The sequence below is a fragment of the Carettochelys insculpta genome, chromosome 32 (genome assembly GCF_033958435.1).
Source record: "Carettochelys insculpta isolate YL-2023 chromosome 32, ASM3395843v1, whole genome shotgun sequence".
NCBI lineage: Eukaryota > Metazoa > Chordata > Testudines > Carettochelyidae > Carettochelys > Carettochelys insculpta.
This window is the reverse complement of record NC_134168.1, coordinates 2985231-3009719: the sequence shown is the minus strand read 5'-3', so window position 1 is coordinate 3009719 and position 24489 is coordinate 2985231. Positions and strand designations below refer to the sequence as shown.

At 60.0% G+C, this 24489-nt stretch overlaps 2 protein-coding genes and 1 non-coding gene across 4 annotated transcripts in view; all 3 read left to right on the top strand.

Annotated features, from left to right (window-relative positions):
- Positions 1 to 4330, top strand: part of CHD8 (chromodomain helicase DNA binding protein 8) — a 40291-nt gene extending 35961 nt beyond the window's left edge. For both annotated transcript variants that reach the window (XM_074982249.1, XM_074982252.1), the window contains exons 33-38: positions 191 to 336; positions 1482 to 1721; positions 1946 to 2050; positions 2348 to 2527; positions 2978 to 3103; positions 3407 to 4330. In XM_074982249.1, the coding sequence (XP_074838350.1) occupies positions 191 to 336; positions 1482 to 1721; positions 1946 to 2050; positions 2348 to 2527; positions 2978 to 3103; positions 3407 to 3877 (1268 nt within the window). In that variant the 3' untranslated portion in view covers positions 3878 to 4330. The remainder of the gene's footprint in view (positions 1 to 190; positions 337 to 1481; positions 1722 to 1945; positions 2051 to 2347; positions 2528 to 2977; positions 3104 to 3406) is intronic.
- Positions 1766 to 1873, top strand: LOC142005119 (small nucleolar RNA U6-53/MBII-28). The gene has a single exon (XR_012643075.1). It is a non-coding gene; the product is annotated as a small nucleolar RNA U6-53/MBII-28 (small nucleolar RNA).
- Positions 4331 to 6275: 1945 nt separating the features above from the next.
- SUPT16H (SPT16 homolog, facilitates chromatin remodeling subunit) lies at positions 6276 to 24448 on the top strand. Its single transcript, XM_074982260.1, has 26 exons — positions 6276 to 6394; positions 11403 to 11495; positions 11642 to 11812; positions 12203 to 12355; positions 12835 to 12981; positions 13159 to 13310; positions 13586 to 13758; positions 13920 to 14010; positions 14272 to 14345; positions 14721 to 14833; positions 15536 to 15601; positions 15975 to 16073; positions 16211 to 16326; positions 16814 to 16967; positions 17338 to 17465; positions 17996 to 18131; positions 18247 to 18373; positions 18451 to 18569; positions 18791 to 18916; positions 19382 to 19494; positions 19897 to 19972; positions 20176 to 20345; positions 22288 to 22417; positions 22748 to 22877; positions 23214 to 23291; positions 23496 to 24448. Exons 1-26 carry the CDS (start codon positions 6329 to 6331, stop codon positions 23645 to 23647), a joined length of 3153 nt encoding a protein of 1050 aa, XP_074838361.1. The 5' UTR covers positions 6276 to 6328; the 3' UTR covers positions 23648 to 24448.
- The last annotated feature ends 41 nt before the right edge of the window (positions 24449 to 24489 follow it).

Genomic DNA, 24489 nt, shown 5'->3' with positions numbered 1-24489 from the left:
CATCCGGGGTTACTGTAGGACAGTAGGACTCACCTGCAATGTAACAAGGTGAAAAAAATCCCCCAATTGTCCACTCCACAGGCCTGGTGCCCATGGGGGGAGCTGCCTGGGGGGGCGTGGTTATGTGTCTGCACCCCAGGCATGTGGTGCATGGGTCTGTCTCACCAGCCCACTCTCACCCGGCCCCTAGGCACCACGCCCTGTGGGGGAAAGCTGTCCGAGGAGGAGGACGAGTCCCTACTGTCCCTGCCCACCTCCCAGGAGGGTGACTTTCCCCAGCCCACCGCCCCAGAGCTGCTGCTGCAGGAACGACAGCGTGCCCATGAGTGGCCCAAGGTACTTCTTGCGGGGGCTCTGCTGAGTGCAGTGTGGTGGATTTACTGCCGTGGTGTCCTCCCAGGTCTTCGGCCCTGTCAGTGACGATAACCAGAAGGCAGCAAGTGTGTGTAAGTGAGTGCGCGTGTGTGTGTGTGTTGAATGAAGCAGGCCCATAACCACAGCCGAGTCTTCCCAAAAACCACAGACCGGGTAAGGATGGAAGGTGCCCAGCCCCGGTTTGTTGCCAAGCAAGGTACAGATTATTGTCAAGTGTAGTACACTGTACTGATACACTGTACACATGTACCTGTAGCAAAGGACTGACACAGCCAGTGGGAATCCCACTGCCCCCTAGGTCAGACGAAGATGGTCGTCCCCCCCACCCCCAAGACATCATGTTATATACAGGTACAAACAAAGCACACCCCACTGCTGACGTTGTCAGGTTACCACCTTTTGATGCTACGTAGATACCCCCCATCACCCTGTACCTCATGGCTTGGTTAGATCATCCCCATCCCTCACTGTCATTTACACCCTTTTCTGAGCCTGGCTCTGTACCTGAAGGAGTGGGTATCAAGGTCGTCTTTTAATGAGCTGGTGAGACCTTGTGATTTCAGCTCATACCGTTTATTGTTCTTCACCTGCACCAATTACCAGTGAGTGTTCTGTACTCTCCGCCCTGTCTGTGCCAAGTTCTCTGAGCAGAAGCCTGCCTCTTGCTCACAGCCCAGCTTTGCTCTGGGACATGTTTTGTCCCTGTTGCTAGGCCTCAGGCCTCACATCAAACCTGTGTGGTATGGGCTTAGGCTTTCCATCTTCCTACAGTTAGGAAGGCTAGGGTTGCCGTGGTAACAGTGACACCCCTGTTTCCCCCAGATTGGAGCATTCAAACCACCTCATTGGGGGTGTTGCTGTGCTTACATGGTCAGTTTTGATGGGGTGGTTGCTGTGGCTCTGTGGGGGGGATTGGAGGTTGCCATGGTTGCGTGGTTGCTGTTGTTCGTGGGGGGGTTGCCGTGGTTACTTGGCTGGTTGTGATGAGGTGGTTGCTGTGGCTTGGGTGGGGCTGGAAGGTTGCCCCATGGTTATGTGGCTGGTTGTGGGGAGGGTAGCTGCCATGGTTACGGGAGTGGCTGTGACAAACTCCTGTTTCCCCCAAGGACCGAGTGCTCATTAACCGCATCGACCTGGTGTGCCAGGCTGTGCTGTCCGGCAAGTGGCCCGCGGGTCAGCGCAGCCAAGAGGCTTGTGGGGTGCAGGGGGAGGCTGCTTCCCGGCTGCCCAGGGACTATGTCAGCTCGCCTGCCCCCCACACCCGCCCCCAGGAGGAGGTGCCAGTCCCATACACCCGTCTGCGCCACAGCCCGGCAGAGAAGGAGTTCACTGTGCAGATTAAGGACGTAAGTTGGGGGGAAGAGGAGGGGAGGGGCTGTCTGGGGGCAGGTGCCTGTGATGACTTGCCATGCTAATACCGACCTCCCCTGGCAGTGCACGTGGCTCTGCTCCAGGGAGGAATGAGTTAAATCTCGCTTCTCGTGGAGACCTGAGGCACCTGGTCCCCTGTGGGGCTGAGGGGTGGTGGTTGCTCCTTTCCCAGCTCAGGCTGACCCTGCCTCTGCCACAGGAGGAGGGCATCAAGCTGACGTTCCAGAAGCACAAGCTGGTCCCTAATGGTGCTTTGCACGAGCGGCCGCCAGGCCCCAAGACGACCAGCAAGAAGCTGGTGGAGGTGAGTGAGTGAGTGGGTGGGGCTTCTGGGTCCAGAGGGGGCTGCAGAGCCTGTGGTGCTGGGAGGGGGGTTATCCTGGCTGGTGGGGAGGCTCTCTCCCAGGGGTCTCTGCCCCAGCTGGAGCTGCAGACTCTGGGTGATGGGGAGATGGGATGGCTGTAGGGTGCTGTCCTGGAATGGGGAGGTTCTCTCCTGACGGGAGTCTGTCTGTCCCAGCTGGAGCTGCAGTGCCTGGGCAGGCTGGGGGTGTCCTCGCTCAGGGGGTGCTCTCTCCTGACGGGAGTCTGTCTGTCCCAGCTGGAGCTGCAGTGCCTGGAGGGGCTGCGGGGCCCTGAAATCGACCTGGAGGCACGTATCCCAGTGGTGCACAAGATGAACGGGACGCTGCTGGTGGGAGAGGCAGCCCCACGCCGTGCTGACCTGGAAGCCTGGCTGCAGGCGCACCCTGACTTTGCCATTGATCCTCGTTTTCTGGCTGTGAGTGGGTCCCCGCTTTCCCTTCTGTCAATGCTCTGCTGGAGAGCCCTCACCCCCCAGCTTCTTGTCTTTCTGCCTCTTCACCCTGGACTCCTGCTCCCCTGTACCAGGCCCAAAGGGGGCGAGCCACAAGCTTGAGTGACCATTCCCTGCCCCCCGCACATTCTCCCCCATGTGACCTTGTAGAACTGCCCCCTCCCACCTTGCAGCCCTGCTTTTCTCCCCCAGGACACCGCTACTCCCCGAACACATGGTCCAGGAATGTTAAGTGAGACCAGGCTCCAGCAGGGAGGGGCTCTGAGAGCCGCTGCACCCAAGGGCCATGGGGCTGCTGTTGGGTAGAGGCGAGGAACTGGGGCCCTGAGTAGGTGTCTCCCCCCGAGGGAAGCAGAGCCAGAGCCAAATAACCAAGTGTCACTTTCTCTGGCCCGGTGTCACTGCGACCCGCAGTACATGGAAGATCGTCGCAAGCAGCACAAGTGGCACCGGTGTAAAAAACCAGGCGCAGTGGAGCTGAGCTGCCTGCCGGGGCTGGAGCGGGACTCAGTGGCCAGCAGCTCCCACAACAGCAAGAAGGTGAGAGGTGTGGTGCATAACCCCTTCCCTGCCCAAATCAGATGGGGTTTGCCTGGTCCCTCCCGCTGACCTGCCTCCCCTACCACCTCCCCTTTCAGACCGGCCATGCAGCCTGCTCCCCCCGCCATGTGCAGGGGATCTCTCTGTAACCTTTACCCGCGTCACCACACACACCCTGTGTCCCCTGTGCTGTGTGCCCTTCTCTCGCACCCAGACTGGCCCCTTAACGGTACTGGGTATTGGAGTGGTGGGGGAACCGGGCTCAGCGTGCTAATTCCTCCCCTCTCTCCTCTTCCTGCCCAGGGCTACGTGCCTGACCCTACGGTGAGCCGGCTCCTGCCCAGTCCATTAGAGTCTGAGGGGAGCCGCCGGGCTGGTGTGGATCTGGCCAAGATGGTATCCCTGATAGGTGGGGCTGGGCGGAGCCAGCTGGGGGCTCCAGGGCCCCTGTCCCTGCACAGCCCCTTCCAAGCTGGTCCAGCCCCTGGCTCTTCCCTGCCCTACATGCCCTTCTCTACAGTCGCCTCCTCTGGCTCCCTGCTGCATCCAGGGTTGGGCCGTGGTAGCTACACCGCAGGGCCACCCCTGCACCTGGGCTCCCAAGGGCATCTGCAGCCTGAGGAGGAGGAGGAGGAGGAGGAGGAAGATGACGATGAGATGGATGACTTGTCTCAGGGCTATGCCAGTTCAGAACGGGACTTTTCCCTGCTGGATGACCCCATGATGCCGGCCAACTCTGACTCCAGCGATGGTGCTAACGAGGGAGGTGACTGAGCTGAATGGACAGAAGCGGGGTACTGGAACTCTCTGGCTGTGTGGGGGGTGGGGGGTGGGCTGGAGTGACCCAGTTGTGGGCCCCCAGCATCCATCAAACAATCCTTTTCCCCCGCTGGGAGTCAGGGTACAGAATGGGGATCCTCTGCCCTCACCTGGGATGCGGGAGTGGATTTCAGACCCTGTCCTAGGGCAGAGGAGATGATGATGTGGGCTTGGCCAGTAAAACCACACCCACCGGCAGGAGGCCCCAGCTGGTGACCTCCCAGCCTGCAGCATTACCTGCTGGGGGGCAGTCCTTGCTCCTGCCTTAGACTGTCAGCCCCTCTGCTCAGTGGTGCAGGGCCCAATGCTGTCTTGTAGGGGAAGCTATATTTATATAAATATGTAATATGTCTTGTGTAAATGGCATGGGTGGGGAGGGGCTGGCGTGCTGGGCCTGGGACCCTGTGGGGGCTGCCAGGGGCCTGGAACAGGGGTGGGGGGTGGGGGCAGGCTGGGTTAGTGCTCCCTGTAGTTGGATTTTTTCTAATAAAAAAAAAAAAAAGAAAACCCAAAAACAAATTTTCCTGTAGTCTTCTTGCATTCCAGGGAAACCTGCGTGTGGGGTGGAGAGGTGTATGGTAGTGCAGGGCTAGTGTGGGCCCCAGCTGTGCCTGGTGGTGCAGGGACAAGCCTCTACCTTGTTCCTCATAGTTTCGGGCCCAGGAGCTGCAATGCCTCAGGGCCCGTGGAGGCCTGGCCAGCTCACAGGGGGCGGGGGGTTAGCTGCTGCCTTCCGAGGTGCCGCAGGCCTCTGCCTTCTGGCTGCAAAGACCCAGCTGTCATGAGTATGGCAGAGGGTGAGATGGGCCTCCTGCTCCTAGCTCCTGTGCACCCACTGAGCTGTATCTGCGCACACACATCCACATAGGGCTGTACTCCTGTGCGCGCGCATACACCATCCACACTGGCTGCATGCACACACATACCCACCCCAGCCTGTAGCTGTACCCTGTGCACACATACACCCCCACACAGCTGTAGCTGTGCACAAACATGCATGCCCCTCCCAGGCTGTATGCTGTATACACCCCACACACTTTAGCTGTGCATAAACATGCGCACACACACGCGCACACCCAGACTGGTAGCTGTTTGCACACATGCACCCACCTCCACTGTAGCTGTACCCTGCACATGCACCCACCCTGCCCTAGAGCTGTACCCGGCATGCACACATGCACCCACACCACAGTGTAGCTGCGTGCGCATGCACACACACAAACACACAGAGGCTGTAGGTGTGTTTCCACACACCCCCGTGTAGCTGCACACACATGCACATCCATGGGCAGTAGCTCTGCACACATGCACGCACCCCCAGGCTGTAGCGGTGTGCATGCTGCACGCGCGCACCCCCCCCGGCTGTTGCTGTGCACACACGCACCCCAGGCTGTAGCTGTGCACACTGCACGCATGCACCCACCCCCTGGCTGTAGCTGTGTGCGCACGCTGCACGCACGCACCCCTCAGCTGTAGCTGTGTGCACATACAAACCCCCCCAGGCTGTGGCTGTGCACGCTGCACGCACGCACCCCTTGGCTGTAGCTGTGGGCACGCGCACACCTCCTTGGCTGTAGCTGTACACGCTGCACGCGTGCACCCCCCGCTATAGCTGTGTGCAAGCACACTCCCCCAGGTTGTAGCTGTGCACCCACGCACCCCCCGGGCTGCAGCTGTGCACGCTGCACCCACGCACCCCCAGGCTGTAGCTGTGTGCACACGTGCACCCCCAGGCTGTAGGTATGCATGCTGTACACACGCACCCCCCAGCTATCGCTGTGTGTGCCCATGCGCACCCCCCGGCTGTAGCTGTGTGCACACGCACACCCCCAGGCTGTGGCTGTTCACGCTGCAAACACGCATCCCTCAGCTGTAGCTGTGCACGCTGCACACACGCACCCCCCGGCTGTAGCTGTGTATACGCGCGCACCCCTAGGCTGTAGCTGGGTGCACACTGCACGCGAGCACCCCTAGGCTGTAGCCATGTGTACACGCGCACACTCATGCACGCGCCCACACTCCCCCCGGGCTGCGTCCCGGCCGCAGCAGCGGCCTCCACCCCGGCCTGGTCCCCGCCCCGCGCTGGCTCGGAGGGCTGCAACTGCGGACGCCGCCCCGGCCCGTGGGGCGCTCTGCAAAGGAGGGCACGTGACGGCGCGCGCTCGTACACGTTACTGTCAGTGTGCCGTGGCGCGGCCGCCCATGCGCGCGGGGCGTGTCTCGGGGCCGGGCAGTGGCGGGAGGGGCAAAAGCCCGCGAAAAGGGGCGCGGTGGGGGTGTGAAACGCGCCCGCGCTGCTGGCCCGGAAGCGGAAGTGGGGGGCGGGGCGGGGCGTCGCATGGTGCTTCCGGGGCGAGGGGCCGCGGCGGGGCCTGGCGCGCGGGGACGGGACGAGCGGGAGTCTCCATGGCGCTGAGCCTGGACCGCGAGGCCTACTTCCGCCGCGTCAAGCGTCTCTATGGCAACTGGCAGGTGTGTGAGAGCGGGAGCCCCCGCCCCCGCCCCCGCCCGGGAAACGCCCAGGCCCCCCCCCGCCCCGCTGGACGCCCTCCAGGCCCGCCCCGCCCCCGCGGACGCGGTCGCGGTCTCGCCCCTGCTGGCACCGGCCTCGCACGGATCCCCCCTCCGTAACCTCTCTTCGCTCACACCCCTTCGCTGGCACCGGTATCAGCCCCCTTCCGCAACACACCCCCCGCCTGTCGTGGTACCGGTATCAGCCCCCCCCCCCACCGGTCTGTCCTGGTACCGGTATCAGCGCCCCCCCCCCCACCGGTCTGTCCTGGTACCGGTATCAGCCCCCCCCCCCACCGGTCTGTCCTGGTACCGGTATCAGCCCCCGCCCCCAGCCTGTCCTGGTACCGGTATCAGCCCCCGCCCCCCACCGGTCTGTCCTGGTACCGGTATCAGCGCCCCCCCCCCACCGGTCTGTCCTGGTACCGGTATCAGCCCCCGCCCCCAGCCTGTCCTGGTACCGGTATCAGCCCCCCCCCACCGGTCTGTGCTGGTACCGGTATCAGCGCCCCCCCCCCACCGGTCTGTGCTGGCACCGGTATCAGCCCCCTTCCGCAACACACCCCCCACCGGTCTGTCCTGGTACCGGTATCAGCCCCCCCCCCACCGGTCTGTCCTGGTACCGGTATCAGCGCGCCCCCCCCCACCGGTCTGTCCTGGTACCGGTATCAGCGCGCCCCCCCCCACCGGTCTGTCCTGGTACCGGTATCAGCCCCCCCCCCCCCCAGCCTGTCCTGGTACCGGTATCAGCCCCCCCCCCCCCACCGGTCTGTCCTGGTACCGGTATCAGCCCCCCCCCCCCACCGGTCTGTCCTGGTACCGGTATCAGCGCGCCCCCCCCCACCGGTCTGTCCTGGTACCGGTATCAGCGCCCCCCCCCACCGGTCTGTCCTGGTACCGGTATCAGCCCCCCCCCCCCCCAGCCTGTCCTGGTACCGGTATCAGCCCCCCCCCCCCCCACCGGTCTGTCCTGGTACCGGTATCAGCCCCCCCCTCCCCACCGGTCTGTCCTGGTACCGGTATCAGCCCCCCCCCCCACCGGTCTGTCCTGGTACCGGTATCAGCCCCCCCCCTCCCCACCGGTCTGTCCTGGTACCGGTATCAGCCCCCCCCCTCCCCACCGGTCTGTCCTGGTACCGGTATCAGCCCCCCCCCCCCCCCGCCCCGCCTGTCGTGGTACCGGTATCAGCTCCCCTGCCCCGCCTGTCCTGGTACCGGTATCAGCCCCCCCCCCCCCGCCGCCCCACCTGTCGTGGTACCGGTATCAGCCCCCCCCCCCCCGCCGCCCCACCTGTCGTGGTACCGGTATCAGCCCCCCCCCCCGCCCCACCTGTCGTGGTACCGGTATCAGTCTCCCTGCCCCGCCTGTCGTGGTACCGGTATCAGCTCCCCCATCCTGGTACCGGTATCAGTCCCCCCTCCCCCCACCAGCCTGTCCTGGTACCGGTATCAGTCCCTGTCTCCCACCTGTCCTGGCACCAGTATCAGGCGCCCCCCCGCAACAACATCCCCGCCGCCTGTCCTGGCACCGGTGTCAGCCCTCTGCCGCGATGGCCCTCCCCCCTCACATGTTCTGGCACTGGTATCAGCCCCCCCTCAACATTTACACACCACTCCCAGACCTCCCCGCATGTCCTGGCACCGGTACCAGCCCCCCAACATCCCTCCTAGCATTCTCTGCAACAACCCCTACATACATCCTGGCACCAGTATCAGAGCCCCTACACACACACCCCACTGCCCCCCCCCGCCGCATGTGCTGGCACCAGTATCAACCCCCCAACACCTCTCCCAGCACCCTGTCCTGCAACAACCCCTTCTCATGTCCTGGCACTGGTATCAGGGCCCCCCCCCCCCCACCTACACACCCTTCACAGCATCTCTCTGCAACAACCCCCCTGTGTGTTCTCGCACCAGTATCAGCCCTTACACACTCCTCCCCCCCCACGTGTCCTGGCACTGGTATCAGCCCCTGCAGACTTAAACACTTCTCCCCCCCGTCCCCCGCAACAATCTCCCCCGCATGTCCTGGCACTGGTGTCAGCCCCCCAACACCCTCACACCTACCAGAATCAGCCCTGCAACACCTCCCCAACAACCCCCACCCCTGTTATGACACCAGTATCAGGCCCCCTCCCCCGCCTAAACATGCCTCTTAGCAGCAGCCCCAACACCCCCCCACGCATGCACCCCTCCCAGCAGCAGCCCCCTGCCCCAACCCTTCCTTCAGCCGCACATCCTTCCTAGCATCAGGCACCCCCATCCCAACACTTCCCTGCCTACACACACTTGTCCTGACCCTAGTATCACCCCCCCAACCACCCTCAGCCACAACCCCTTCCAGAACCAGCCCCACCAACCCCAACACCCCTCCCAGCACCAACCCCCGCACCCACACATGCATCCCTTCCAGCGCCAGTCCCCTCCTGACCACAACACTCCCCCCACATCTCTTGCAGCACCAGCCCCCGTCCCTGAGCCCAGCGTTCCCCCACACCTCTTCCAGCGCCAGCGCCCTCCTGACCACAACACCCCCGCCTCACCTCTTCCAGCACCGGTCCCTCTGACACCAGTACTCCTCTCACACCCCTTCCAGCACCAACCACCCCACCCCGCTCCACCACACTCATCCCTACACATCCCTCCTGATACCAGAGCCCCCGCATACACTCCCACACACACATCTCTCCTGGCACCAGCCCTACCCCATCCCTTCCTTCCAGTGCCTGCCCCCGACGGACTCTGACATGCACACCCCCAACGCCTCACAGACACCAGCCCCCCAACTCGTTCAGACAAGCCCCTGCTCATGCTCCCCACACTCACAGACAGCTGCACCTCCCCCCACGTCTCTTAAATACATAGCTCAGTTCAGGAGAACCTCCCAGTTCTTTCTCAGAGGTGGAGTGGCCACCTCCACCAGCTGCTAGGACTGGTCCCTGGCCCTCACCTCCCATATCTGCAGGGAGGGGGCCTGTTTCCTGCCTTCCCCTGTCACAAACAGCTGTCACCTAATTTTGTCTTGCTGCCTCCAGCCTGGGAGCAGCACATCCCTCTCTCTGTCGGGGAGGATTTGTGGCCTAGGATTGACCCCCATTGCTGCCTGTGGCAGGGGGATTCAAGCTCTGAGAGCAGGGAGGGGCCTGCTGAGCAACCAAGGCAGTGGGGTTTGTCTTTTCCCACCCAGTACAATACCTTTGTTGCTAGTGGAGAAGTGCCCAGCTCTGATCTCCACTTCCCCGTCTGCCCCACTGCTTGTTGTTTGTTGCAAATGGAGCAGCCCCACGCCCCAGAGAACTGGGGCATCACCATGCCAGGGGCTGCACAGAAGAGGCCTCTCACCATGCTGTGGGCCAAGCACAAAGCTGAAGGTGGAGGCAGCCACCAGAGTTGTGTTAAGATCAAAGGGTGCACAGGAAGGAAGGCCTGGCACAGGGATTCCAGGGACATGAGTTCAACCCCTTGCTGTGCACAGATTCCATCTGTCTCCCAATGCATCAGTTTCTCACCAGTCCAATGGGGACCTTGCCATGCCCCATGTAAGTGTGTGGTTGTACCTACATATGATTAAGATGTGTGCAGATGATATATGAATGGGGCCCAGGTAAATGCTCTGGGCACCTCAAAGCTCCCTCCTTAATTCACAGGGCTTTGGTGTTAGCGTTGGTCTGTTACTTTGGATTCCTAGGGGCTCTTGGTTGCAGTAAGATCCTTTGGGGCCTTTTTGCCAGCCGTGAATAGTGCGAAATTTCAACACTGCACTAAAACGATGTCTTAAAAAAAAAAAAAACTTGGGTGTCGTTTGTGTAGCTTTTGGGCATTTGGTTTCTGGGTGTTTGGTTAGCGTGTGTGGTGTTCCCAGGCTGCACTCTGCTACCTGGAGCCTAGACAGGTGCAACCCACCTGACGCCAAGGGCCAGAACTTTCAGAAACCCAACTCTTGTCACCTGAAAGAACACCCTGGGAGTTAGGATTGAGGTTTCCCCTCAGCTGTGCAGCTTCCCATGAAGCTCTGCACACAGGCTCAGGCCTGCACCAAGGAGAGAGATCATAGGCTGGGGGCCCCTGCTAGCCCCAGCAGGGAGCAGCCGCAGCTGGGGGAAAGAGGCCCCACCCCCAAGCCCCAGCCTGTGACCCCCGCAAGCCCCTGAGCACCCTCCTGCACCCCAAAGCCCTCCTTTCTGGCCCCAGACCCCCAGCCCAGCACTTGTTTTCCCCTCCTGTGCCCCCACCCTCGCATCCTCCACTGGAGCCCTTTCACCCCAATCCTCTGCCCCAGCACTAAGCACTCTCCCATACTCAGAACCCCATGTCCACCCTCTCCATAGGAACGCTGGTCTGTGCACTGCGTGAAAGTGATGTGTGGCACATCCCCTCCTCATTCTGCTCGGGGTGGGAAACGGAATGCTGCTGGGACAACCCCAATTACTGTTAAGCTAGGGGTGCTTCCACCAAGGCAGTGCCTAGTGGGGCCATGGCAGGGGCCTGCTGTGCAGACACAAACAGCTTTTCTAGCATGCCTAGGGATTTGGATGCCCAGTTCCCCTCACTTGGATGCGAGGGAGCTGTCCAGTTGCTTCAGACGGCTTAGGTCAGGTCTGCTCTGTGAGAGAAGGTGGCTGAAAGCTGGGCTTTTCAGAGACATCCAGCATCCATTGTTTTGGATGCTGGGTCCCTAAATCCCTTGAGCTAAAGCACCCTCTCTCTTCGATTTTATAGCCAGCTATTGTTCTCTTTCCCGTTCCTTTCTGCTGAACCCTTCTCCTGTCTTGCTCACTGCCTGTCCCCTTCGGTTTCCGCTCCACAGTTTCTGAGACACAGGGCCCTGCTGGTGCTTGTCACAGCACTGGGACCTGTTCTGCCCCTCCGCGGCAGCTGGTCTGTGAGGGCCTGGCATGGTCGGATAAGCCTGTCTGAGATAGCTGGCAGGAGAGACCTCTGCCCTCACTACTGTCTGCTTCCCTTACAGAAGGGAGAGGAGGAATATGCCAACGTTGACGCCATCGTGGTCTCGGTGGGGGTGGATGAGGAAATTGTCTATGCCAAATCCACAGCTCTGCAGGTCAGTCAGCAGGGGGAGGGCCTGCTGTTGCCAGGAGCCAGGAAAGCACTGGGGAGCAGGGAGGCCGGGGGGGGAGCTGGGATTCTGCTTGGGGTGCCGCAAGGAGGAGGGGCAGTGCCTTCCCCTCATGCCTATGCTCTTCGCAGACGTGGCTTTTTGGCTACGAGCTCACCGACACCATCATGGTTTTCTGTGAAGACAAGATCCTGTTCATGGCTAGCAAGAAGAAGGTGGAGTTCCTGAAGCAGATCGCCAACAGCAAGGGCAGTGAGAACGCCAATGGTGTGCCAGCCATCACGCTGCTCGTGCGGGAGAAGGCAAGTGTGCTGGGCACTGCCGAGTGAGGGGCGGCTGGGGGTGGTGCATGTGGGGTACATCTCTGGGCCTGTGCACTGTGAGGCACCTCTAGCAGGCTGGGAGGACGTTTGAGACAGAAGACTGACTTCAGGCTGGGGAGGAGTGAGGGAGCTGGCTCTGTCCCGTGAAGGTCATGGGCGGGTTGATCCCAGGGAAGTTGGGGAAGCTGGAAGCTGCGTGCGGAGGGCTGGGCTGGGCTGGAGGGAGAACTGGCGAAGCCAGTGCAGTCGGGACGGCAGAGTGAACACTAGGGGCAGCAAATCTGGGCTCTGCACCTGCCACTTCCCACAGTCCCTCCCAACCCCCAGCAGTCTCAGGGGGCTAACTCTGCCCCGTCCCTGCCCCTGCAGAATGAGAGCAACAAGGGGAACTTTGAGAAGATGATCGAGGCACTGAAGGGCAGCAAGAATGGGAAGCGGATCGGAGTCTTCAGCAAGGACAAATTCCCTGGGGAGTTCATGAGGAGCTGGAATGACTGCCTCAGCAAGGAGGGCTTTGAGAAGGTGAGCAAGGGGGCCGCTCCCAGGCCTCTCACTTCCTGTCTCTGTGGCAGCCCCTGTCCCTGAGCATCAGAGACAGGCAGCGGCACAGCAGCCCAGTGCCATGACAGGACACTCTGCCTGCCCCGACAAGCCTGCCCCAGCACATCACAATGCAGAGTGGGCCTGGTACCATGGCTGGGCTTTGGGGAGCTCCGCCCACCCGCCACAAGCACCCCCACGCGTCACAGGTGAATAGCAGTGTTGGGGGGCCTGGTACCATGGCTGGGCTTTGGGGAGCTCTGCCCACCCCGCACAAGCACCCCCACGCGTCACAGGTGAATAGCAGTGTTGGGGGGCCTGGTACCATGGCTGGGCTTTGGGGAGCTCCGCCCACCCCCCACAAGCACCCCCACACGTCACAGGTGAATAGCAGTGTTGGGGGGCCTAACAGCATGGCAGGGTTTGGGGGAGCTCTCACCTGCTCCCTGTTGCTGGAACAGGTGGATATCAGCGCAGTTGTGGCCTACACTATTGCAGTGAAGGAGGATGGGGAGCTTAACCTGATGCGCAAAGCAGCTGCCGTCACTTCTGAGGTCTTCAACAAATTCTTCAAAGAGCGGGTGATGGAGATTGTTGATGCTGACGAGGTGAGGGGGTGGGGAGGCCCCAGGATGGAAGCCTCAGCCATGGGAGGTTGGAACTGGGAGGGGGCAAGCCATGGCTGAGAGCTGAGGTGCTTCTGAGCCTGGCATGCTGGCAAATGCTGCATGTCATCTGGCCGTCCCTGCTCTCAAAATCTCCTCTACCCGCTGCGTGCCTGGCAGAAAGTGCGGCACAGCAAGCTGGCAGAGTCGGTGGAGAAGGCCATCGAGGAGAAGAAATATCTGTCTGGGGCTGATCCCTCCACAGTGGAGATGTGCTACCCCCCCATCATCCAGAGCGGGGGCAACTACAACCTCAAGTTCAGCGTGGTCAGGTGAGTGCTGCAGGGCTCCTAGCCCTCCCTTCCACCCCAGCCTCAGTCACCCCCTGCCGTTTTTGCCAGACGGGCAGCCTAGGGCCAGGCCTGGCCTTCCCTTGCCACCTCCCAGTTCTGGAGGTGGATTGGCTGAAAGGGAGCTGTCTGCAGAGAGCAGCCAGGGAGCTGGCACTGCTGGGTGCCATGGCTCCATCTGTCTTCTGTGGGCAGGCATGGCCCACTGCCCTGGGTCCAGCCTCCCTGACATCCACCTCACTCTGCCTGTCCCCCAGCGACAAAAACCACATGCACTTTGGGGCCATCACCTGCGCCATGGGCATCCGCTACAAATCCTACTGCTCCAACCTGGTGCGCACACTCATGGTGGACCCGCCCCAGGAGGTGCAGGAGAACTACACCTTCCTGCTGCAGCTGCAGGAGGAGCTGCTCAAGGAGCTGCGGCACGGTGAGCAGAGAGAAGGCTGGGGTCCTGCTGTCTGGAGGGGCCAAGGCAGTGTCCTGCTGTGGGGGGACAGGGAAGGGCAAGGGGCTGCCATGGCTCATGTGGGAGGGAGGGGCAGGGGCCGGCTGCCGCCCCAGCTGGTGCTCATGCTGCGACTCCCTCAGGCGTGAAGCTGTGCGAGGTCTATGCAGCCGTCATGGACGTGGTGAAGAAGCAGAAGCCAGAGCTGCTGAACAAGATCACCAAGAACCTGGGGTAAGGAGCCATGCCCCTGGGACCCGGCATCCACCCCATGGGCCCATATGCCTCCCACACCCTGGGCAGCCTGCTAGCTGGGCCCACGGGGTCTGTCGGGGAGAGACCTGCTTTGGGTTCAGCCCCTGTGCACCCCAGGCCTCGCAGCTCAGCATGGCTGAGGTGATACTGCCTGCCTCCCCGCCCAGTCGGGTGTAGGGCAGGGCACTCACCGGGCCTGATGGCTGTGGGTAACGCCACTGCTCCCTGCATTTTTCCCAGGTTTGCCATGGGCATTGAATTCAGGGAGGGCTCCCTTGTCATCAACAGCAAGAACCAGCACCGGCTCAAGAAAGGTGAGAGCCCTGTCTCACCCCACACCTACCCGAAAGCCAGGACCATTTCCTGTGTGGGGACAGACCCCTCTGCACCCCCCTATCCCACCCCAAGAGCCAGGACCAGCTCACGTGTGGGGCCAGACCCCTCTGCACACACACCCCCGCCCCCGGAGCCAGGACCAGCTCACGTGGGGGGACAGACCCTCCCTCCCTTGCCCCACATCAAATCCCTTCTGCTCACGCCGTCACTGTGCCCCATGCCCAGGTTGGGGCACCCTGTTTCTGGTGTACGCACACTGGCTATTGGCTGTTGACGTCCTTGAGCCCCGTTACACTATCCCAGCTGGCCTGTCTCCCTGCACTGTCTCACCCACTTTTTCATCTGTGGGATAGGGATGGTTTTCAGCATCAATGTGGGTTTCTCGGACCTCACCAACAAGGAGGGGAAGAAACCTGAGGAGCGAACATACGCCCTGTTCATTGGGGACACGGTGCTGGTAGATGAGGTGGGTGCAGGGGGCAGGGCTGGCAGGTTTTTGTGGGGGCGCCATGCTGGGGGCGTGGGGCGGGGGCCAGCAGGTTATTGGGGGGTGTGGGTGGGGCTGGCAGGTTATGCCAGGGCACCATGCTGGGAGCATGGGGTGGGCCCGGCAGATTATTGGCGGGGACACCACGATGGGGGCGTGGGGCAGGGCTGCCAGGTTATATGGGGGTGTGGGTGGGGCTGGCAGATTATTGGCGGGGATACCATGCTGGGGGTGAGGGGCGGGGCCGGCAGGTTACTGGGGGTGTGCAGTGCTTTGGGTGTGGGGTGGGACTGGCAGGTTGTTTGGGGTGGGGCTGGCAGGTTATTGGGGGGGCTCCATGCTGGGGGTGTGGGACAGGGCCAGCAGATTATTGGCAGGGGCACCATGCTGGGGGCATGGGGCAGGGCTGGCAGGTTATTTGGGGGTGTGGGGTGGGGCCAGCACGTTATTGGGGGGTGTGTCATGCTGGGGGTGTGGTGCGGGGCCGGCAGGTTATTTGGGGGTCGCCATGCTGGGGGTGGGAGGTGGGAGTTGGAGGGCAGCACCTTGCTGTGTGGGACCAGTGGGTTATGGGGGTGTTGTGCTTTGCTGGATATGTACAGAGTAGCTATTTTCTGCATCTCTATCCCCACGTGGGTTTATGGCTGCCACCCACTCCCATTCCTGACTCTGCTGTCCCAGGATGGCCCGGCCACCCTCCTCACTTCTGTTAAGAAGAAGGTGAAGAACGTTGGCATCTTTCTCAAGGTGAGGCTGTGGTGTGGGGCCATGGTGCTTCTGGAGCAGGGAGTTGGGGAGAGGGCAGACTCACGAGCAGAGCAGTGCCTGGGGGTTCCCAAGCTGCAGGTGCAGGCTGTTGGGAGGGCCCTGAAGTGCTGGGGGAGCGTTGGACACCGGGGTGCAAAGTGCTGCAGAGATGTGTCTGTTGGGTCAAAGGCAGGAGGAACTCTTCTGAGCTGCTCTGACGCCGTGTGGCTCCTAGCACCCTGCTGTAGTGGTTCAGGGGGCAGAGGGTGAGGGGGTGGGCAGAAGGTGAGATGGGAGTTTCAGGGTGGGAGCAGGCAGGGAGTCATGGACCGTAGCACAGTCTAACTCTGAGCATCCTGTCCATCTCCCGCAGAACGAAGATGAGGAGGAGGAAGAGGAGGAGAAAAACGAGGCAGAAGACCTGCTGGGGCGCAGCTCCCGGGCAGCAGCCCTACTTACAGAGCGGACACGGGTATGATGCCCCTTCTGCCTGGGAGAGCTGATTGGGCTGCAGAGGGGCTGGGACTGTGAGCCTGGCTCAGGGACACGGCGGGGGTTGGGGCTGGGCCTGGGCCTCACCCACATCCTTGTCTTTCTCCCTGCTCCTAGAATGAGCTAACTGCAGAGGAGAAGCGTCGAGCCCACCAGAAGGAGCTGGCCATGCAGCTCAATGAGGAGGCCAAGAGGCGGCTGACAGAGCAGAAGGGCGAGCAGCAGATCCAGAAGTGAGAAGGCGGAACCCAGGGGGAAGGGAGGGGGAACCCGGGGGAGCAGGTCCAGAAGGGGGAGGGGAGGGGGAGCAGGTCCAGAAGGGGGAGGGGAGGGGGAACGCGGGGGGAGCAGGTCCAGAAGGGGGAGGGGAGGGGAGGGGGAACCCGGGGGGAGCAGGCCCAGAAGGGGGAGGGGAGGGGGAACCCGGGGGAGCAGATCCAGAAGTGAGCGGGAAGGGTCCGGGGGATTTGTCAGTGAGTGGGGGTGGAAACGGGGCGGCGGGGGCAAGGGTTGTAGATGCAGAATCAAATCAGGAGGCTCTGGCAGGAAAGTAGAGATCGTGGAGCCGGCCTGGGGCACTGCTCTTTGCACTGGGTCGGGCTGTGTCAGGGCGTTCAATGGGAACGGGCTATGGGAGGGATGTTCTGGAGGAGGCTGTGTGTGCCCACTGAGTAGCTGGGGACCCCGGGGCTGAGCTGTGTCACGTGTCTCGTCGGCCAGAGCCCGCAAGTCAAACATCTCCTACAAGAACGCAGCCTTGATGCCCAAGGAGCCGCACATCCGGGAGATGAAGATCTACATTGACAAGAAGTACGAGACGGTCATCATGCCCGTCTTTGGCATCGCCACGCCCTTCCACATCGCAACCATTAAGGTATAGGGTGGGCCGTGCCCAGCATGGGGCAGGCGGGGCGCAACCAACTGACTTCGGGGTGTCGGGTCGTTGTCTGGAAGGAAAGTCGGGGGGGGGGGTCCTCCAGGGTCTCTGGGGAGTGCGGTGTTGGGGGCAGGGCTGGCAAATGGGTGTGGTGTGAGCGGAGGTGGGACTGGCAGGTGGTGAGGTCCCTGGAGTGTGGCACGAGCCAGGTGGGGGGTCCCTGGAGTGTGGGGTTTGGAAGTGGCAGGGCAGTTTCAGGGGTGGGGAGGAGGGGGGGCTTAGCGGGAAGAGTCAGGGTTTCAGGGGCCAGAGGAAGTCTCCAAGCATATGCAGAGTGTGCAGCCTGACACCCCCACCTTGGTTGCAGAACATCAGCATGTCAGTGGAGGGCGACTACACCTACCTGCGCATCAACTTTTACTGTCCGGGCAGCGCCCTGGGGCGCAATGAGGGGAACATCTTCCCCAACCCTGAAGCCACCTTCGTCAAGGAGATGTGAGTGCCCCCCACCTCCCCGAGGGCGCCTTTGTCGAGTGCCCCCCACCTCCCCTGGAGCTGCACCCACCTCACCGAGGGCGCCTTTGTCAAGTGCCCCCCACATGCCCCAGGATGCCTTTGTCAAGGAGGCATGAGCCGTCTCCTGCACTTGCCCTCTCTCTGCAGCAATTTCTGCTACCCCAGTGAGCTCCCCCTGCATTCCATTCTGCTGTGCATGGGTGATCTTACTGAGCTGCCAGGCTAGCCCAGGAGGGCTGTGTTGTCAAGGCAGAACTTCTGCTCCGAACTGCCTTTGTCAGAGACGTGGCTGGCCCCTGCCACGCAGCCTTAGCGGGCAGGGCTGGTTCTCAGGGCCTTCTGGCTCTGGCACAGTCTGAATGTGATGTGTGTCCAGGGCCCCTTTCTCAGCAGTCGGCCACCTGCTGTTGGTGGGAGAGGGGCTGGGTGCCCGAGTGTCCCTGGGGGGACTCTGTCAGGGAGGAGCTATGTGCTGTCATGCCCATAACTGCTGCCTACGCCTCCCGCAGCACATACCGGGCCTCCAACATGAAGACACCTGGAGAGCAGACAGTGCCAGCCCTCAACCTGCAGAATGCTTTCCGCATTATCAAGGAGGTGCAGAAGCGCTACAAGACGCGTGAGGCAGAGGAAAAGGAGAAGGAGGTGAGCTGAGGGTATAGGGGGCCTGGGCAGACAGGCTTGTATCCCGGTGTCAGGCAGAGATTCCAACAGCCCCTCTGGGCTCTGCTGAACGGGGTCTCACTGCCTGTCTCTCCAGGGTATTGTCAAGCAAGATTCGCTCATCATTAACCTGAACCGCAGCAACCCCAAGCTCAAGGACCTGTACATCCGGCCCAACATCGCCCAGAAAAGGATGCAGGGCTCACTGGAGGCCCATGTTAATGGTAGGGGCCCCTTCCTCAGCCTGCGCCCAGGGAGAGCTCTGCCTTGGGGCCCCTCTCACGTTCTGTCTCCTGGCCAGGTTTCCGCTTCACCTCTGTGCGTGGAGACAAGGTTGACATTCTGTACAACAACATCAAGCACGCGCTCTTCCAGCCCTGTGACGGCGAGATGATCATTGTGCTGCACTTCCATCTCAAGGTAGGACCTGAGCCCCCTGCGCGCGCGCACGAGCCTGCTCTGGCTCTGCTGCAGGGAGTGCTTTTGGCCCCCGCCAGCCCCCAGCCTTCTCTGGCCCCACAGAGGGGAAGTGGCCTTTATAGCACTTCTGGCCCAAAGGCTTTGCCCTGCTCTGGGGTGGTGTCTCTTGTGGGGCAGGGCAGGAGGGGGATGTATGACACAGCAGCCTCTCCCCCTGCCAGAATGCCATCATGTTTGGGAAGAAGCGGCACACAGACGTGCAGTTCTACACCGAAGTGGGGGAAATCACAACAGACCTGGGCAAGCACCAGCACATGCATGACCGCGATGATCTCTATGCTGAGCAGGTGAGTGGGGGCAACCACCAGTGTGGGAGCTGCACTGAGGAGCCTCCAGGGGTTGTGTTACGGGGCTGCTCTCCCCAGGAGCATGGCTCCTCTCTGTGTCCCCTGGGGAGACAGCTGAGAGGTCCCTAGTGGCTGGGCTGATGTCCATCCTCACTGATGTCCCTGTGCCTTGCTCAGATGGGGGCAGGGAGGGGAGGGAAGGGCTGGGCTGGGCTGGGGGTTCCTGGAAGCTGGGCAGATGTCCCTGTGGCCCCACCCAGTGTATGTGTGTTGTGGGCAGTCCCTGGGAGCCAGGCTGACATCCCTATGCCCTGCTCAAAGCAGAGAGACCCTCAGAAACAGGCTGATATATATCCCTGTGCTCCACTCAGCATGTGGGGCAGGGGAGTTGTTCTAGAAGCCAGGCACTGTGCCCCTCTCAGGGCGGGGGCTTCAGACAGACTGATGTCCCTGGGCCCCATGCAGATGGAGCGCGAGATGAGACATAAGCTGAAAACAGCGTTCAAGAATTTCATCGAGAAGGTGGAGGCTCTGACCAAGGAGGAGCTGGAGTTTGAGGTGCCCTTCCGGGACCTGGGGTAAGGGTGAGAGCTTGGTCATCAGGATGCCCTTCCAGGACATTTAGAAGTGTGTGGAGCAAGCAGTGGGAGGGAAGAAGAAGGACATGTGGAAGGTGCCCTTCCAGGACCCCGGTGGAGGGGAGAGTGGGGGCATGCAGAGAGCATTCCCCCTTCCAGGACCTTCAGAGGTGAATGGAGCAGGGAGGTATGGGGGGTTCCCTTCTGGGATCCAGTGGAGGGGAGGGGACAGGAGCACAGGGAGGGCACCCATCTGGGCCCCCGGGCCCCCTGGACAGTCTGCCGCAAGATGCCCAGCATGGGGCCCAGTCCCCCACCCTCCCCCGCCCCACCCCAGGTGCTGAAAGGGAGGTCTGCCTGGAGAGCTGGGGGGTGGTTCTCACAGACTTGCCTGCCCTGCAGGTTCAATGGTGCCCCCTACAGAAGTACCTGCCTGCTCCAGCCAACCAGCAGCGCCCTGGTGAATTGCACCGAGTGGGTGAGTGTTGCAGGCCTTTTTGTTTCCCCTGTGGCCAGGCCCCGGCCTGTGTCTTGGGGGTCCATGTGGCGGTGGGCACAGCTCGGAGCAAGCACTGGGCACTGTGGAGCAGGGGGGATTGGAGCTGCCGCTCTGTCCTGGCTGATTGCTGGCCCCTCTGGTGGGGGTCTCCATCCAGGGCCTGATTCCTCTCTGCCCCGCAGCCCCCGTTCGTGGTGACGCTGGATGAGGTGGAGCTGATCCACTTTGAGCGGGTCCAGTTCCACCTCAAGAACTTTGACATGGTCATCGTCTACAAGGACTACAGCAGGAAAGTGACCATGATCAACGCCATCCCTGTGGCCTCCCTCGACCCCATCAAGGAGTGGCTCAAGTGAGTGACACCCTCACCCTCTGGATCCTTCATCCTTCCCGTCCCCTTCCCTGTACACACCAATGCCATCAACTGGGGAGCAGGGGTCCCCATTGAGGGGTTGCTCAAGTGAGTGATGCCCCACCCCTCTCTTGCTAGGTGCCCCACACATTCCAGGGTTGTGTCTACTCTGGGATGCTTGTGGGGGAGGTTGATTTAAATCTCCAGTTTTAATCATGTTTTGCATTTGTACTTTTGTTGGGGTTACCCTCAAGAAAATACTATCTGGTAACCATTTCAACAAGTGGATTTGCAGCTTAGCCTAGTGGTTACATGATATTTAGGGTGTGTTTGCTAACCAGGAGGACATGTTAGCTGTAGCTATACAGTTATTTAAGCAATGGCAGTAATTAATACTTCGATTCTCAATTTTACATTTTTATCCTGTTAGGAAATGATCCCTATCTTGATGTTTTTTCTTTTTTTGTAATTTCTGGCTTGTTTCAAGCTGTTTGGGTAGAAATTCAATTTTAAAATACTTTTGCATTGGTTTAACAAGCTGCTAATGCATGCTGAGTACATATGAAAAATGTGTATCACAGTTAATCAAACTACATTTTGCATTTCAAGCCAATTAAGCAAAGGAAGCTTTTTCAATTCCCTGTTGGGTTTTTAACTTTAAGGGAGCTGGTTTTTGAATGGAAGTAGCTGAATACACTGAAACTAAAAAAGTACTTTCTCAACACCTGCAGAAGAGGCTACTGCTATTACCAGCTTGTTGGGCTTTCAGCAAATTCCAGTTCCAGGTGCTTGGACAGTGAGTTCCACCAGTGCAGTGATTTTACTTTTAATGAAAGTTGACAGGGAACATTTACTGATCAACCGTGCAAATACAGATTTATAGGAAATTTGGGCCTAACAGAAGTTGTCATAATTTGAAATTAAATTTTAAATGGCATTGCTTTTAGTCACCCTTGTATAATTTGAGATGAAACCAGCCCCATTTAAATCAGTCTGCCTTTATTTTAAATTGTGGATTTTCATGAAGTTCAGAAAAGGGCAAGGCAAATTATTAGGGATTTGGAACAGCTGCCGTAAGAGAAATGATTAGTAAGTCTGGGGGTAGGTCTGGGGGACGGTCAAAGATTGAAGAAAGAAAGGTACACAATTCTAGCTACGTGAGTTTCATAGCTAGAGTCAACATACCGTAATTTGGGCTTTCCTGCGATCCCCGGTAAGGGACATTGACAGGAGCGTGCACGCCTGTCAACTTCCCTTACTCCCAAGGGAGGAAGAACTACCAATGTGGATGCAGGCACCCTGTAAGTTCCGCTTAGCGCGTCCCTACCAGGCATGCTAAATCGAATTATGGAAGATCGACCACGGCAGGGTGAATCTTCTCTGTACTGAAGATGTGTCCTGGGACTTCTTGGCTTAGAAAAGAGCAGACTAAGTGGAGATATGAGAGGGGTCTGTAAAATCATGACTGGGGTCAAGGAAATAAATAAGGAAAAGTTGCTCATTTACCACAAAAACTAGGGATCACCAAATGACATTAATAGGTAGCAGGTTTAAAACAAACAAAAGGAAGTATTTCTTCACACAATGCAGTCAACCTTTGGAACTCTGCCAGAGAGCATTGCAAAGACGAGGATTTAAGAGGGTTCAAAAAAAGAAAAATTCATGGAGGACTGGTTCACCTGTGGCTATTAGTCAGCATGGCCACGGATGGTGGATCAGGGCTGGGAATGGTTGACGTGGGGATAGGTCACTTGATGATTGCCTGTTCATACCCTCTGAAGCATCTGGCATTGGCCTCTGTTGGTGGACAGGATACTGGGCTAGATGGGCCTTTGGTCTGACCTGTATGGCCATTTTTATGTTTACTTCCTGATAACAGTCCCCTGGTGCCAGTCCCCTGGGGCACTGGGACCCAATCCTTCTGTCTCCTTTCCCCTGCCAGCTCTTGTGACCTGAAGTATACAGAGGGGGTGCAGTCCCTCAACTGGACCAAAATCATGAAGACAATTGTGGATGACCCAGAGGGCTTCTTCGAGCAGGGGGGCTGGTCGTTCCTGGAGCCTGAGGGAGAGGTACTTGGGGGAGGGCACTGACTCGTCTGGAATATCTGTGCCAGGGAGACTTCCTGCAGGGGAGGAAGGGCATCTCCCACAGAGGAGGGGCCCCTGCAAAGGATTGGTGGTTGGGGAAAATCCTCTTGATTTCCTGGGGACACCAGTATGTGAGCCTAATGAGCATTCATGATTCTGATCTTACTCCCACTTCTTTCTGCGCTGCGTGCCCTGTGGGAATCAGTGACACTCACCCAGTCAATCAGACAGAGCTGGGGAGAGAACCCAGCCCCATCCCAGAGCTGTGTTAGAGCTTAGGAACCCTGATCCCTGATTGGTGTCTTTCCACAGGGCAGCGATGCCGAGGTTGGTGAGTCTGAGTCAGAGATCGAGGATGAGACCTTTAACCCCTCAGAGGATGAGTATGAGGAAGAGGAGGAGGACAGCGATGAAGATTACTCCTCAGAGGCTGAAGAATCGGGTGAGCGGGGGGCCCACAGCTTCAGCTGGAGGGTGGAGGGTTTGTGGCAACAAGTTCTGGTCCGGGAGGGCCTGACCCTGCGGGAGAGGGACACCTGGAAGAGCACCGACTGCTGGGAATAGGAGTCACCTTCACCTTCTGGCATCCCTCCCATACCCTGCACGCGCTGCTTGCCTCCCTGCTGCCCGATTGCCCCTCCCAACCTGGGTTCCCATTCTGAGGGTGAGCTGGGCTGAGCCCCTCATGCCAGAGAGGTGATGGCCCTGCCTTTGGACAGATGGCTGGGGTGGGGCTGCACAGTTGAGCCATTCTCTGAGCTCCAGTCTCCGTTTGCAGACTATTCCAAGGAGTCCATGGGCAGCGAGGAAGAGAGCGGGAAGGACTGGGATGAGCTGGAGGAGGAGGCCAGGAAAGGTGAGTGCCATCTATTGAGACACGTCCTGAAATGCTCACCAGGGCCACGGCTGTATCCATCACTGGCAGTGCCCTGTTTGCCGTGAACCCTCACGATTGTGGTGGGAGGGGACAGCGCCCCCTGCGATTGTCCAGGAGAGCTGGCAGAGGTGAGGCTAGGTACCTATCCCCAGCCATGCTCTGACCCTGGTCATGCTCCCCCAGCGGACCGGGAGAGCCGTTACGAGGAAGAGGAGGAGCAGAGCCGCAGCCTGAGCAGGAAGAGGAAGGGCCCAGCCCACAGCTCCAGCCGTCGCAGCTCCCACAGCCGCAGTCCAGGCCGCAGCTCTGGCCCCCCCAAGAAGAAGAGGAAGTAGATGGTGAACTCTGACCCTCCCCAGTGGCCGACGCTGGGGCACCAGACCTTGCTCAACAGCCAATCCAAGGGTGAGGGGGCACCATGCCCCACCCACAAACTTTTGTCTTTTCCTGTTTTCAGTTTTCCCCATTTTATTTCTTGAGTTTTTCTGGCCATTTGTACGGACCAATCAGCTGTGAGAATTCCAGGCCCCGCCTGCCCGTAACCATGGCCAAGAGCACTGCCGATGAAGAGGCATCTGGGAGTAAGGACGCTGGTGTCAGTGATGTGCTCCTCTGCCCCCTTCGCTCCTTCTGGGGATCCTTCCCCAGTTGCCCCCAGATCTGCCCAGCACCTCGCAGGCATGGGCTGCTGCTCTCTTCCACAGGGAGCAACCGTCGACGGACTTACCCCTCCTTCCCAACAGCAGAGGGGAGGTGCAGAGTATGGCAGGGACTGCCAACCCAGGTGGGCCGTGTCCATCCCTACTGCTGCCTCCCTGAGGTGGGAATGACCCAGCCCTGCAGGGAGCAGGCTGCATGGGGGATGCAGCTTCTTGTTTTTTTCCTCGCCTGGCTCTGTTCTGTATTTATCTGTTTCCTTGGTTGCCAAGTCAAGCCTCTGGCAGGAGAGATGCTTTAGTCTGGGGGAGTTATCATGTGTCCCCTTTCCCTGGACCCCTGTCCCCTGCCCTGCTGCTCGCTGGGGAGGGAGGCCTTGGGGAGATGCGGGTGGGGAGGTTCCTTTTTTTTCATAGTCGGTAGCTCTTGGATTTTCAACTTTGGAGAATTCAAACAATAAAATGTTTTTTGTAAGTTCACCTTTTTCCAGATGCTGGGTCTGTTCAGTCAGTGGGGACAG